The sequence below is a fragment of the Tinamus guttatus genome, unplaced genomic scaffold (assembly GCF_059628265.1).
Source record: "Tinamus guttatus ecotype Peru unplaced genomic scaffold, ASM5962826v1 Tinamus_guttatus_pri_ptg000327l, whole genome shotgun sequence".
Taxonomy (NCBI): domain Eukaryota; kingdom Metazoa; phylum Chordata; class Aves; order Tinamiformes; family Tinamidae; genus Tinamus; species Tinamus guttatus.
The window spans coordinates 288,746-302,833 of NW_028288861.1; the positions used below are offsets into that span (position 1 = coordinate 288,746).

General features: G+C 33.1%; 1 protein-coding gene across 1 annotated transcript in view; it reads right to left on the reverse strand.

The window, feature by feature from the left end:
* RYR3 (ryanodine receptor 3) overlaps positions 1-14,088 on the reverse strand; it is a 179,545-nt gene that overhangs the window by 131,089 nt on the left and 34,368 nt on the right. The window contains exons 3-7 of the mRNA XM_088529281.1: positions 8,400-8,507; positions 3,630-3,641; positions 3,243-3,317; positions 2,180-2,258; positions 147-259 (exon numbers count right to left, since the gene is read on the reverse strand). Coding sequence (XP_088385407.1) covers positions 147-259; positions 2,180-2,258; positions 3,243-3,317; positions 3,630-3,641; positions 8,400-8,507 — 387 coding nt within the window. The remainder of the gene's footprint in view (positions 1-146; positions 260-2,179; positions 2,259-3,242; positions 3,318-3,629; positions 3,642-8,399; positions 8,508-14,088) is intronic.

Sequence of the window (14,088 nt, forward strand, 5' to 3'; positions counted from 1 at the left end):
AATTCATTAGAACCAGGCATCATTTTCACAGATTTGAAAGGATTTAGTTTTAAGAGTTTGTGCAATGGCATCCCTTTATTTTTCTCTCCCCTTATGCTAATTTGTATCTTCTCCTCTCTGTGAGCACTACCTAAACAAAAACTTACCAGGTATCTTTCTGAAGACACACTGACTAGGATAAGGTCATCACCAATTCGAACTTTTTCCCCTTCTGACCTCTGTTTGGAAGCGGGATGTATTGTCCACCAGCAAGCCTCACCTAAGGAGCAGAGATATTCATCAAGCCTATTCCAAACAGACACCTCCCAGGAAATTTATAGATATTTTTACACAACACTGAAAAAGCATAATGAAAAATTGTTTTACAAGATATTTGCCATTTCATTTCTGAGGCCACTGCATGTTTTTGTTTGTTTTTGTGAAACTAATTGCTTACAAAACACAGGCCAGAAAATTCTTTCCCTTCAAGATTCCCACAGCCAATAAATTGCTGACAGATATCTCAGCCTAATTATTACTTCTTGTGTCTTCTTTTGCTTAATGTTCACATTTATATTCACTGTCCTTGATATGTCCACATTTCTACCCTAAGCTACAATTATGTTACAGAATTTGGAAATTAATGCTTCCTAACTCTACAATATTGCTGAATTATAAACATCAACTCTGGCACCAATTTCATGGGCACTGAACACAGGATTGCAGATGTTAAGAGGTTCAGTTTATGAGGTTTAAAACCATGCAGTAGTTAGCAAAACGCTCAGCACAGAACCAAGCACTCCTTTTATGCGTTACTTTTAATATTTTACCTGTGTATACAACAGTCCTCTTGTACATATACGGTAAAGCAAATTTGATTTATCTGACAACTATAGATATACGTCAAGTTTCATGGGCACAGTAGACACATTCACGATAACTCTGAAATATTACAATTATGGAGATTGATTTCACTGAATTTATTTTTGGAGACAGAATACATATATTCCCAGAATCAACATGACTAAAGAAAATGGTCTCAGCCTTCTAAGGCAGCATCTAAAGACAGAATCAAGTAACTGGCTGCTAAGATCTCTCTGAGACCATTGTCTCAGACAAGGCTGCATGGCTACAGAGGAGTGAAAAAAAAATCCTTCACTCAGAACAAAAAGCCACAAAGATACCAAAATACCTACACTGTGAGAACCACTCAAGAAGAAAGTTTCAAAGACCATGGTCCACAGCTACTGCAGTGCCTCTCTATCGCCAATTAATTGACTTTGTTTTTAAGCAATTGAAAAAACAATGTGCAAAGTAATTGAAAAAACTATAAAAAGTTGTTGATATTAATGGAACTGACACTTGTTCGATATGAGGCTTCACACTACTGAGATATAAACACAGAACGTTAGAGTTCTCCTTCCAAGGTGTATGTTTCCAAACAGGCCCCACAGGGTCTCTTGTTGCTCTGCTCTTTAATTCCAGTGACAGCTAATACAGCGTAAGCAGTTATGTGCAGCTCTGGGTGTGGGACTGCTTTTAAATTCATTTAACAGAGCTCCCACAAGCATCTGAGAATTTCAAGGAAGTACGATTAAAAAAAAAAAAAAAAGGTTTCTATGACAAACACTTGTTCTGGCAGTACTCCCAGAAATCTATTAATTAGATTTTAAAGCTTTCTCATTTCTGGTTTCTGTTGTTTCTCTCTCATTCTGTCCCATTATTATTTTCAACATTTTATATTTTTATTTTCCTGGAGTTCTTTTAGCATTGTGCTCATTACATCTTGCATACTTGCTTTTTTTGCATGGTTACAATTTATATTTTAAATACACTGATGACAAAAACAAGAATATTTGTCATATATTTATTAATTCTATTGCAAGTTCCAAAAAATACCATGAGAAAATAAATGCACCAGATTTGTTTTAATTTTATTGGTCATCAATTTGAACTTTAACTACTATCCAGCACTGCTGTGGCCCAGCAGCTGCAGATAACTTTATTTGCAGAGACAATTGGACATTCTTATACAAAATCAGTTAAATTACTATAGTTTTTTTTTTCCCCCTGAAAAACAGTTATCTTCTTTCCAATGAACAAATAAAGGTGACATTCACAAGCTTACAAAGCTATTAATCACAATGCCTCTTTCTAAAGCCAAAATGTGTGACATTTTTTTCTTGGAGACTGGGTGTACCTGCTGCATTTTCTCGTAGCCCCACATCAAATGCAAGTTTATCCGTCTGGGATCTTGATGTTGTTAAACATGTTAAATACTGCAAAACACAGTGAAATTATTGAAACAAAAACAATACCTGTTGACTACATCCCAAATCAATGTTGTGCTCACATGACTCTATCCTGCTACACAACCATGCTTAAATACTTCAAATTGGATAAACTGGATATACTATCATTTGTACACATGTTCTCCCTGACTTCCTTAAAACCATTAAAATCCTTTTCCAATTCCGCATGCATTTTTCTGTGTACCTCCCACCTTCTAAATGGCAAATTTTCACATACAAACCTTGCGAGATAGGACAAGCAAGTATACTACAGCCTTGCTACAAGACACTTGCTTTCTACAAATGTATCAAGAATGTATCAAGTCAAAAAGCAGTAATCTCCACAGTTGCAACTCTGGTATATCACAGTTTTGATTTATACGGTTCACAAATGTAAGTGAGATTAAAGGTTAATATAATGTAGTGTAATAATGTCATGGCTATTTTTTCCCCTACTATTTCAAAGAACCCTAGAAAATAATAATTAAAATCTGTCAGTTCTACAGGGTGATGAAGCAAAACACATACAGGATGGTTTGAAGAGCGGACATTCGCACACATAATCTCTGGGAATAAAGAAAGAAGGAAACCCTTATCTTATAAAATATTACGGGAAAAAAATCTGGAAAAAGAAAACAAAAAACATTATGACAAATTCTTCTTGGATAGCAGCCACTTGCTAATGGAATAAAAAATTAAATTGAATTCCTAAGGACTTCAAAATAATCCATCATTAAAGGAGCATTTCACCTACATTCAAGGGAAATGGACCAAAAAATCTGCATTTAAAATGTAAAGGCTACTACCACTCTGCTGAGATCCCCTAAGTTCCTAGACTTTTTGAAAGTATAGTCCTGAATCATCCAGCTCAGAAGAGAACTTATGCAGACTGTACTTCTGAGTTTATTTATTCATTTCAGGTGCTTATTAAGGCTAGAGTTTCATGTTATTCAGTTATGCATTTTTACCTACCATTTCACTGAACGAATGTCGAAGCAGTATAGCATGGCCATACAGCAGGGTTCTGTGACCGCCACCTTGAGCTGCCTATAAAAAATGATAACAAGTTGAAACTCCACTGTTCTGTCTGGTCTATCATTAGAATTAAGCAACAATGGACAGAATAATTACAGTCTAACTATAAAGTGAAGATATTTAAGCAAGTTTGGAAGTGTATACGTGGGGCAAACACTACGACTATTCAAAATAAGGAGGTAGCTACATCAATAGGCAAACAGCTTCAAAGTGAAAAAATACTGTGCTGGGTCACAAAGAGGTTTTGTGACCTGATTTTTATCACAGCTAAGCGAACACATAGAATTTTCAAAACTATTCTAAATGAAATAAGATTCTACTTACCTTTCTTATAAACTTCAGAAGCATTAAAATAATAATAATAAAATATGTATATAGATGTATAAATATATATATATACACACATGCACACAGAAAACTGAAATCCAGAAAAAGGAAAAGCATATCTACTGCCCCAAATCGTTTAAGCACGTACTAAGGAAGCCTACATTTTATTTCATTTTTTCTCTCAGTCCTGATCATAAAAGTTGCAGCTGCAGGAATACTGAGAGGGCCTAAAGTCAAGTTCCTGATAACAAGGGAGTAACTGCCAATTTAAGAATAACTTCTCCTGAAACTTCTAGAAATTCCTCCCTACATATACATATGCACACTGCTTTTTTTTTTTTTTTTCCCTCCTCTCAGTTTATTTTATTTTAGGTCCTACTCTTTGAGATATTATGCTGTTTTGCTTCATGCCTATTCAGTCTAACATTACAAACAAAAGATGATGTCTAAAAACAGACCTTCAGAACAGGGACTGTTTCTCGTGCGTTATATATTGTTAGGAAGGACTGTCTTTAAGGTCAATACAAGGGACTCGTGGAGGAGAGCAAGATAATTAAAGTTGTTCTGGTAACTAAAAATGTTTTTACATATGCAGATAAATGACTTTTCCTTCTACAAATTATATATTAGTTACCAATATGATCAATAGGTTTATAAGCTGTGTACAAGCTTGTACGACAGAAGACCAACTTTTACGTGCAACTGAAGAAGCTATTATGCTCTGCAGGTCAACATATACAGTATAAATACTGTATTTATAAATACTGTATAAACATTGTAAATGTTTATGTGTAAATGTGTAAATACAATAAACATTGCATTTATAAATACTATATAAACACTGTATAAATACATTTATAAATACTGTATAAATACTATATAACTCAAAAGATTAAAGAGGAAATGTTGTTTGTGCAACAGAGGCAATAAAAATCAAAAAGCAGTTAAATGGAGGTCTTTCACTACAATTGCAATAAAATAAAGACAATCCTACCTCTCATTTGCTAGCTAATGACAATTATATTAGCAAAGATTTGGGAACTGGGTATGTTAGTATTTAAGCTTTAAAATGCTAACAATTAATAATATTGAAAATCTGCTGAATTTTTTGTGGTGAATTTTATTGGGAAATTTAACATAATTATATGGATACTAAATATTTCTACAGAAAAAAAAAAACATATAATTATGTTAAATTTCTCAATAGACCCAGATTTCTTTGCAGCAAGCTTAAAAAATACCCTAACTGCTACTTACTGAAGTTTTGACTTTCAAAGAAAATATTTTAGATTGGCCAAGCTGCAGAAAAAAATATGATAGTTATCACCACAATTTGAGAAGTTTCACTCTGTTGGTCATTTCAAGGACAGCGAAGAGATTTTAATGAAACTGGTGTTACTGAAACATAATGAACTATGCAGTTATGCAAATTCCCAGGCTATTTTTAACCTTTTTTCAGCAGAGACAAAACACAACCAGTTATGGAAAGCATGGTGTCGCTACTCACATTGGGGGAACAGCATTCAACAAATGAGAATATAAAAGAGAACACAGTATACTTTGAGATGTCATTAAAAAACAGTGATCAGAAATTATTCAATAAAACAAAGCCAAACAAAGAGACAAGAGCTTCTCCAAAACATGTTACCCATAAAAAAAGTTTTTAATAAAGTATCCTGCAAGATGAACCCTGCAATTATGTACCCGGTAAGAAAGTGCACTGTTCAGGGAGGAAAACAGAAAAGACATTACCTACTAGTGTATTTATTACCTGTTTTCTAAATTACAGTTTTACTTTAATCGATGAGGAAAATCTTAACAATAAAAACATTTGTAGCCGCAGACAGGTTGCCACAGTAAAATTGCTTGTAGTAACAAAGTAACTAGAAAGGAAGTCATGAAGCATCTCATGATATTTTGGGCTGAAGGCTTTTAAATGAATCACTTAAAACAAATAAGCTACATTTTTCCTCTAGAAATCTTGAAAGTAGCAGCAGAACCATATGCCAAACTAAATTTAATATGGAGGAAAAGTAAATAGATTTCAATGGAATGATAACCTAGCAGAATCAAAAAAAAAAAAAAAAGTCTAGTAATTATATGTTATTCTTAACAATGCCTTTATATTAAGAATTAAGAATAGAATATAAAATCTTATATTAAAATAGAAGCTTATATTAAGAATAGAATATAAAATAGCATTTTAGGATATGTATTACTCCATTTCAAGCTGTAAATTATCTCCTCGTACATAACATCTGTTAAAAAAAAAAATATTATTCTTCAGAAAAGACCTATCTGAGATATCAAGTTCACAAATTACTGATTACCAAATCATTTACTTTTACTGTGCTAATGATTGTGTGTCATGATACAAAACATTTCACTTGGTTTGGTAGTTTTGACACACATAATCAAAACAGAATTGGGTTCTTTAACTTAGGAAATAATGTGTCCATTTTTTCTGACAGCTTGTTGACAGCAGCTAATTATAAGCACACCTTCTCTGAATTTATGAAACTCTCCTGATCCAGAAATAAAATCTCTTACATTATTGCTCCTACTACAGTTTCTCCAAACACTTTTGCAAACAAAATACAAGTCCAAAGACTTTTAGTGTAACTTTTAGTATTTTGTTTGCTTAGACATAAGAAATAAGGAGAGTGAGGACAGGATAATACAGGTAATCTAAACCAATAAGCATCTACATTCTTCACACATAGTATGTCTTCCCCGTTAGACGAAAACCTGAATTTCAGCTTCATTGCAGAGTTGCAATAAGGGCAAATGGTTATGAGCACACACACACACAGAATACTTCACCCTAGGTTAGACCTATATGTGAAAATACCTAGACTTGTACAGTTGCATCATTTATAATATGATTAAAGCTTTCTTATTAATTGTTTTCATGGTCTAAATGCTCAACATCAACTTGAATGAACTAAGTAGCAATGCAGAAACTCTCTTAACATTTTTATCGCTACATAAATAAAGGTGATGGTCTCAATGATTTTTCTTTCCAAGCCTGCAGGCTGTAAGTCTATTTCATTTAAAAGTTGATTTCAAGAAAAATCAATTAGAACAAGACTTGAAAATCACAACTTTTCTCAGATCAGCATTTAAGACAAAGTTTTAGAGACTCTGCTGTTTGAACCCTTCTTTGACACAAAATAATTTAACTTGAATCAAGACCAAAATTTCATGGTGTAGAGCAATGTTCTAACTGCTAATTACATAAAGTAAATATAGAAATTCTGCCCAAATCAACACATTTCTGAAAAAGTATAGATAGAATTTCATTTTTCAATAAGGTTAGATATTTTTGATGTTGCGTAAAAATCAAGGTTTCTTTTTTCATTGCCATCTTCTAACTAATAACTACATCAATAGCTGATACCTGCCTTTTTATGATTTAAATCTAAATATTTATGCTTTATATCTAAATTGCTTGAAATACATAATTTCACAAGCAAAATCTTGGAGCCTATATCTTTAATTATTCCAAATATTAGTATGTAACTTTGAAGTGGATATATGTTTTTATGAGTAAAAAGAAAAAAATTACTATGTTTAGCATTTTTAAACATTTAAACAAATGTTTAAATTTCTACAGCACTTGTAGAACAACATTTCTGTAAAAAATGATATACAAGCACAAAATGAATACTTTTTCTCGGTATATGTTCTTTGAAGGGGACTTGTTCTGAATAATCTGCATAGCTCATTGACTTTGTATTCATGAGTAATATATTCACTGGAAATTTAGTTTATATCATTTTATGTCACATTTTCAAACATCCTATGTATATGATATTCAAAACGTATATAATACAAAATGTATACAGAGGACATATTAAGATGCTTTCCTTCCTAACCTATTCTTCCATAGATTTCCTGTCACTATCCATTGACTGTAATACAAAATACAGCTCCTAAGTATACACACACACACACAGACATATATAATATATAGATTATAAAAATAGCCTAAAAGAGACAGTAGGAATACTCCCTCTGCCTGTGTCCAAGCACTTCACTGTTACATAAATCTATGGTTTACATACCTATACCCTCTCAATCAAATTGCTGGTGCTACAAGTCATGAATACATATACTTCCTAACTGAACTGATATCAAGTTCCACCAAGTAAAGAATAGCTGAAATACTCTAGCAAAAAAGGTTAGTATGACGTATAGTATTTTAAAACGGTGACAGCAAAAAAAAAAAAAAAAAAAAAGCATTTTTATATTTTCTCATCAATCATTCCTAACTAGCAACCTTCTCTCTTTTTTTTTTTAAATTGAAATTATCCAGCCATGTTATTCAGATAAAAATAACACCAGTAGTATTGGCTTGTTTAGTATTTACTGATCTGCATGAGAAAGCATGAGTTTTAGAGCACTCTAGACTCATACTAGAGAGTCTAGAAGCACTCTAAACATCCTGTATAATTTTGTGTCACGAGAACTCATCTTGCAAATTGAAATTCACTTTCAAAAAGGAGAAACTTCTTTCAGTCCCTTGAACATCTTCAAAAACAGAGTAAATAAAAAAAACAAACACATGTCAGTTTTATCATCAGTATCAAACTGATGTACCAATTTCTCTGAGTTCATATAAAGCTTTAAGCCAATTCCTGTGATGGGAAAATGGAGTAATCTCCTATCACATGAGCTCTCTCTCCTAGAATATCCTGGAGTAAAAAAAGAAATGAAAAGAACCTATATTGAGAAAAAAAAAAAAAGTAGTATTTGTTTACTTACCCCTTCACCAGCATTATCCGTTGTGTTGGCCAGCATTTCTTGTAGAGCTCTGACAGAGAGCGACTGTTCAAGTACAAAATTACAGATGCAAAGGTCTGGAGGAACATACTGTAACAATAAATTAAACATAGTGTAAGAAGAGAAGAGAAAAACAGATTAAACAGGATGCAACCTGTGTTTAAATACACATATCTAAACATTAATTTATTTTAAAATTAGAATCCATTGGGTTTTGAGATACATGGTATTTTCCTGTGTGAAAATAGTATAAACTCATTCTTCACAATTTTTGAGTGCTGTAGCTTTCTTTTTCGTAGAGCTCTATTCCTCACACTGAGATAAAACATCCTTGGGTTCAAAAGCAAGATTTTCTCCGCATGCTTTCCTGCATTTTAGAATCAAACCACGATTACTATGTTTGTTCTCCAACAACACTGACAAAACAGAAGAGTGGGCTTGCGATCCTGTTTGATGTATAAGGCTGAAGATCTGAACATACCTATTTAGCTGTCACTAAATGCAAAAGATTCAGAACTACATCAAAGAATAACAAAATCTATTTCAGGGGACCGTCCCCTGAATAATTGGATCAGTATGTCTGTTCACTTTTGAAACATGAAACTTATAATCATTTCAAAAAAGAACAAACATGTTTTCCAATCTATTAACTTTACGAGCCATAAAGATATGACAGGGAAGAAGAAACAACAACCAAACAACCAAACAACCCCCAATTACCTGACTTAACAGACACAGGTGTACACCTAATCTTTTAACAGTTATAGCCAATAGCCTTATTAATATTAACACCAACAGAAACAACTTCGACTGTAATAAGGTCAACTGTTTTTTCTTTTCATTAGCCATTCCTGCTATGGGATGTTACCTTGTTAGCACTCACTATCTGGAGATGTACATGTGCATGCATATATGCACACACAAACACATAGAATAATATAAATGTAATATAAACAACATATTTTAAGCTTGTGTGCATCACATATATATGCACAAGTGTACAGACACATTGTAACCAGAAAGCCATTCTTTATTACACCGAAGGCTTTACATAAAACCAGACAAAAAGAGGGCATCATTTCCCACTGTAATAAATTACAGCTTAAGGTGGATTAGATTGTATGCCTTATCAGTACTTATTTATCAGTAAAATATATTATCTAGAAAAACTTATTTAGAACATTCTGAAGTTGTTAGGAATACAGAAAATTTTACCATATTAGATACTCACTATTTATCAATGAATCAGGGCAATAAAAGCACCAATTACAGCTTTTGTTTGCACTTAACAGGTTAGTAAGCTGTATAAATTGCTTATAAAACATATATTTTGCAGTCATCCCATAAGAAGCTTTTAAGATGATGTAGCATCTATTAGCTACACTGATCTCTTAGCACATTTGACTTAAAAAGGTATATTCAACAAAACAAGCTACCTCCGTGGTTAACACAAGTCATTTTTCACTTCTTACTCTTTATAATAACATGGTCCATTTAACTATATAAAAGAATATTAACAGAGTGAACTACAAAATTGAGAATTTTTCCACCCACCTTTAAATGAGCTAACCTCTCATTGAGCAAGATAATGTTACATACTAAAGTTATCACATCCTGTTAAAGTCGCACCATTTCTGTGTTTGAATGTCAGCAAATTTTTTGTTAAATTCCATTGACAAAAGCAGTATCACTGAAATGTAATTTATGCTGTGGGTGTATGACTTGGGTGGCAATCAGCTTCCTTAATTAATCCAGACTCTATGCACAAATAAAAGCTGAAAACTGGACTACTGAGTCAGTCAAGGTTCATTTCATTTCAGGTCTTCATTTCCCAAATGACACTGTTGAATTGTTTTAGAATTTTGATGTTTTTGCTTCAACAATCTCTGCCTGGCAAACCACTTCATACATTTAATAATCACACAGTTGAAAGGGGTTTAATAAAATCTCAACCATCTGTTAATTTATATTTTTTCCCCAGTTCTGACCAATTTAGTATTGTTAAGGAATCCCATAAAAATCCAGAAATGCTAGCATTGAATCATCAGTGAAATAAGAACAGAGAGCTGTGAGCGTTAGGCAAAAAAGATGAGAAATATTCACATCAGGGATCCTCATGCTAGAATGCAAACAAAATCTGTTCAGATACCAAGAGGAGGTTTTAGAAACATGTTGCAAAGTGGGAATAGGTGTAAGAATTTATGAAAAGCTAAAATGGCCATACAGAACCACATCACTTTCAAACATTGATAACAAAGGAAAAATGCCAAATGGTACTTCATACTTGCATACAGCATTTTTTTTGACAAATATTTAAAAGTATGCTGACAAAGTCATTTATAAAAAGTAAATGATTGTAGCAGAATGAACAGGCTGAAAGTTAAATGATAAAGGAAAGCAGGAATTTGGAATAAATACTTCTTTAAAGTCTGTAAGAAGGTTTTCTGAGTTCTCCCAGAACAACTCTATACAGTTTTGTCCATACAAATAGGAAGATTAATCAAAAGACAAAGTTGGTATAGGAAGTTTATATGAATCTGCCCAATAATCCGAAGAAATAATTAACTGTCTTACCCTGAAAGCTGCCCTTTCTATAAAAAGTTTATTTCTGAGACTACTTCCAAACAGGCTCAAACTGGTAACAGTTTTCCAAAATCATACTAAGCAGAGTAAAGGCATCCTTTTTTTTTTTTTTTTTTCTGAATGAGGTGGTAAGATAAATAAAAATCACTACTGAACTGGAAATGATCAACAGATCATTTAAGTCCTAAAATAACTCTATCACAAAAATGAACCAGACTGAATCCAGTTCAAATGACTGTATTTTCATCTGTCATCTTCCTCAAGAAATTCATTCAGAGCACATCACACACAGGTTTCATGTGGCATGCACAACCAGACATGAGCTGGGCAGTAACCAGATACAGAAAAACGAAAACCTAGAAGAAAGCAGTAAAAAGGGGCTGCTCATTGTTACAAATTAAAAAATGTGGCAACATATAGGATTTTCTCCTCATGTAGTTCAAAATACCTTATAGAAAGACAGCCTGACCTACTGAGGACAGCAGACCACAACATCCACAGACTGCTGACTTAGGTAAATCACTTTACATCCATCTGCCCAAGTCTACCATTTAAAATGAGAACATTGATTTTTTTTTTCCTGTAAGGCACAGTGTGATTTCCTAGTGAAAAACAGCAGAATTGGGATTCCTAACTTGGTAAAAGTATGTACATACCTGGACAGAACAACTCTACAGGGAGGACAATTCATTTTTAAGAATGAATATTTAACTTCTTTTGGATTTTATTGTACTTTTCTTTCTAAAAGGACTTCTGTTATCCATGTTCCCATTTTAGAAACTTAAGGGTGGTGTCCATCACTTCCTTTTTTTAAACTGAACATACTGTGCCCTCCTTGTACATGATCATGATTCTCATATCTCTTCCTGGAGCAATTTATCAACATTCCTATGAATTTGAATGCCAAGACCGGATTCTTTATTCCTGCAGCATTGCAATAGAGCTAATACAAATCAAGTACTTGCAAAGGTAACATAACTTCCCCATCAAGTTTCTTTTGTATCTGTCTCTGAAGTGTGTATTAGATCTTGAGTAAAAAATTACTCGGCGAATTCATAACTGCAAAACAGCCACTGTGACCTTCACCTTTACAGGTGACAGGAATAGAGTTTCCCATTTTGTATGTATACTTATGTGCTTAGTTATTAGCCTGTGCTCAGACAGTAATGAAACACACTTCTATTTTCTATTAAGGTGTAAGAGATAACAAATATTTTTATGTGGGACATGACTTCTTCATTAACTACCAGTTTTCCAGTCTTCTATCACCTTTCTATCATCTGAAAAAACTGTGTGTGATAAATTATTTAACTGGCAAAAAAATCTCAACAGCACAGCACTAAAACCAGAATCCTCTAGGATTCAATTAGGAATACATCTACTCAATAATAAATTTGTTGTCCAGTAGATGCCATTTAAATGCCATATGCCATTTTAAATTTATTTCCAAAATAAATATGACTACCGAAATTCTCTGTAAATATAAATAACGGTAACTGTCATTGGTAAGTACTGTTTTCTCTTATCACCCAAATCATATTTGTACATTTTTTCCTCTCCAAACATTCCTCTTTTGCAAAATTCTACAATGTCTACAATGTAAACATTAGTAGTTCGGGAGACTCCTCAGTCAACTCTTCTAAAGCAGTTACCTACAAGTTTTGCTAGCCTCTTAATTTTCAACAAACTTCAGTAACTTCTGTGATAGTATCTAACAGTAAGATACTTACAGAATATAAAGTGCTTCTAAGGGATTCTATAGTCACGTATATCATTCTTCCTTTTCTTCAGCTAGGAGAGGCAAATACTCTCTTATGGATGAAGAGGGTCAACATTAGTCCTAGATATATTACACTGCACTTAAGCTGTTCGTTATTAAACACTTAAGAAGTGTTTGTTTTTCAAGAAGCCATCGCTGTTTAAGAATTTTAAGACAATACTTGAAAACACACATAAAAAAAAATTTACTTAAGAATATTAAAAGATTATTTAGAAATTTGTGAAGTACACCGCTGACAAAGCGTCATGGCTCAACTGCGCCAATGCAAAGGAATGAGGATTGAGAAGTAGCCTAAGGGTTCAACTTAAGAGAGGTATCTCGATAGGGACCTCTCACAGTATGTAAATAAACACTGTGTTTAACACAGTCATAATACCCACGCTAAAAATAGGACCATATGGCAACATTTCAATAGAAAAGCTACAAAAAGACAACAGCAAAAATCAAAAGGTAGCAAATGTCAGGTAACTGAGCAGGAAGGAGGGAATAGAAACTGAGACACTGAACAAGGAAAATGACGCAGGGAAAACAGAAGCCCGGGCATAGGCCCTCCCTTTTTTCTTAACATTCTGCTTATTGCTACTCCCAACTTGCATCCCTCTTTTCTCCTTCCATGTTCCTCTTATTACTCTATTTACTTTCATTTTCTCTCATAGTGTTTTTTTTTTCTCCATTTGCTACTTGTTACCTCTAAAAGCTTTCAATCACTTCATAATTGTGCTCCCAGGAATCTAAGCTATCTGCTTAATTAACCCTATTTGAAGCAACATTTAATGTCAGTCACTAACAGAAGACAGCACTTTTGACAGTGTCAGTCCAGGAGACTAAAATACAGGATCTACAGCAGGTTGGAAGAAGTTATTTAGTGAACTTTAATCTTAATTAGAGTATGGATAAATAGTCTTGAAAATATGAAGCATTTCAGTTGGGAAAATCATTTTAAAAAGTTAGTGATTTCATACTGTTTACAAGTACGCCTCATAAATATACTTGGGAAAGCTAAAGTCTGGTTAGAATCTCTAAAAAAATCTGCAGATACAGTTACATATAAAAAGTGAAATATAAAATGAAGAAAAAGAAAAACTTTTTAAAAAGTATATCTCAACATATGGTCCTTTAACTGGTTCTTTACCATCAAAGGGAAAACTGACTGGAGGAAGCTCTGATTTAGCATATAATTAAGAAAAAAATATTCCAGAAGATTAGAAAATATTCTTTCAATACTTCTCATCATTTCATATATAGCATCACATTATGGAGACATAAGTATTCACAACTATTAAGTAGCTTAACTCATCAGTCAGTTAC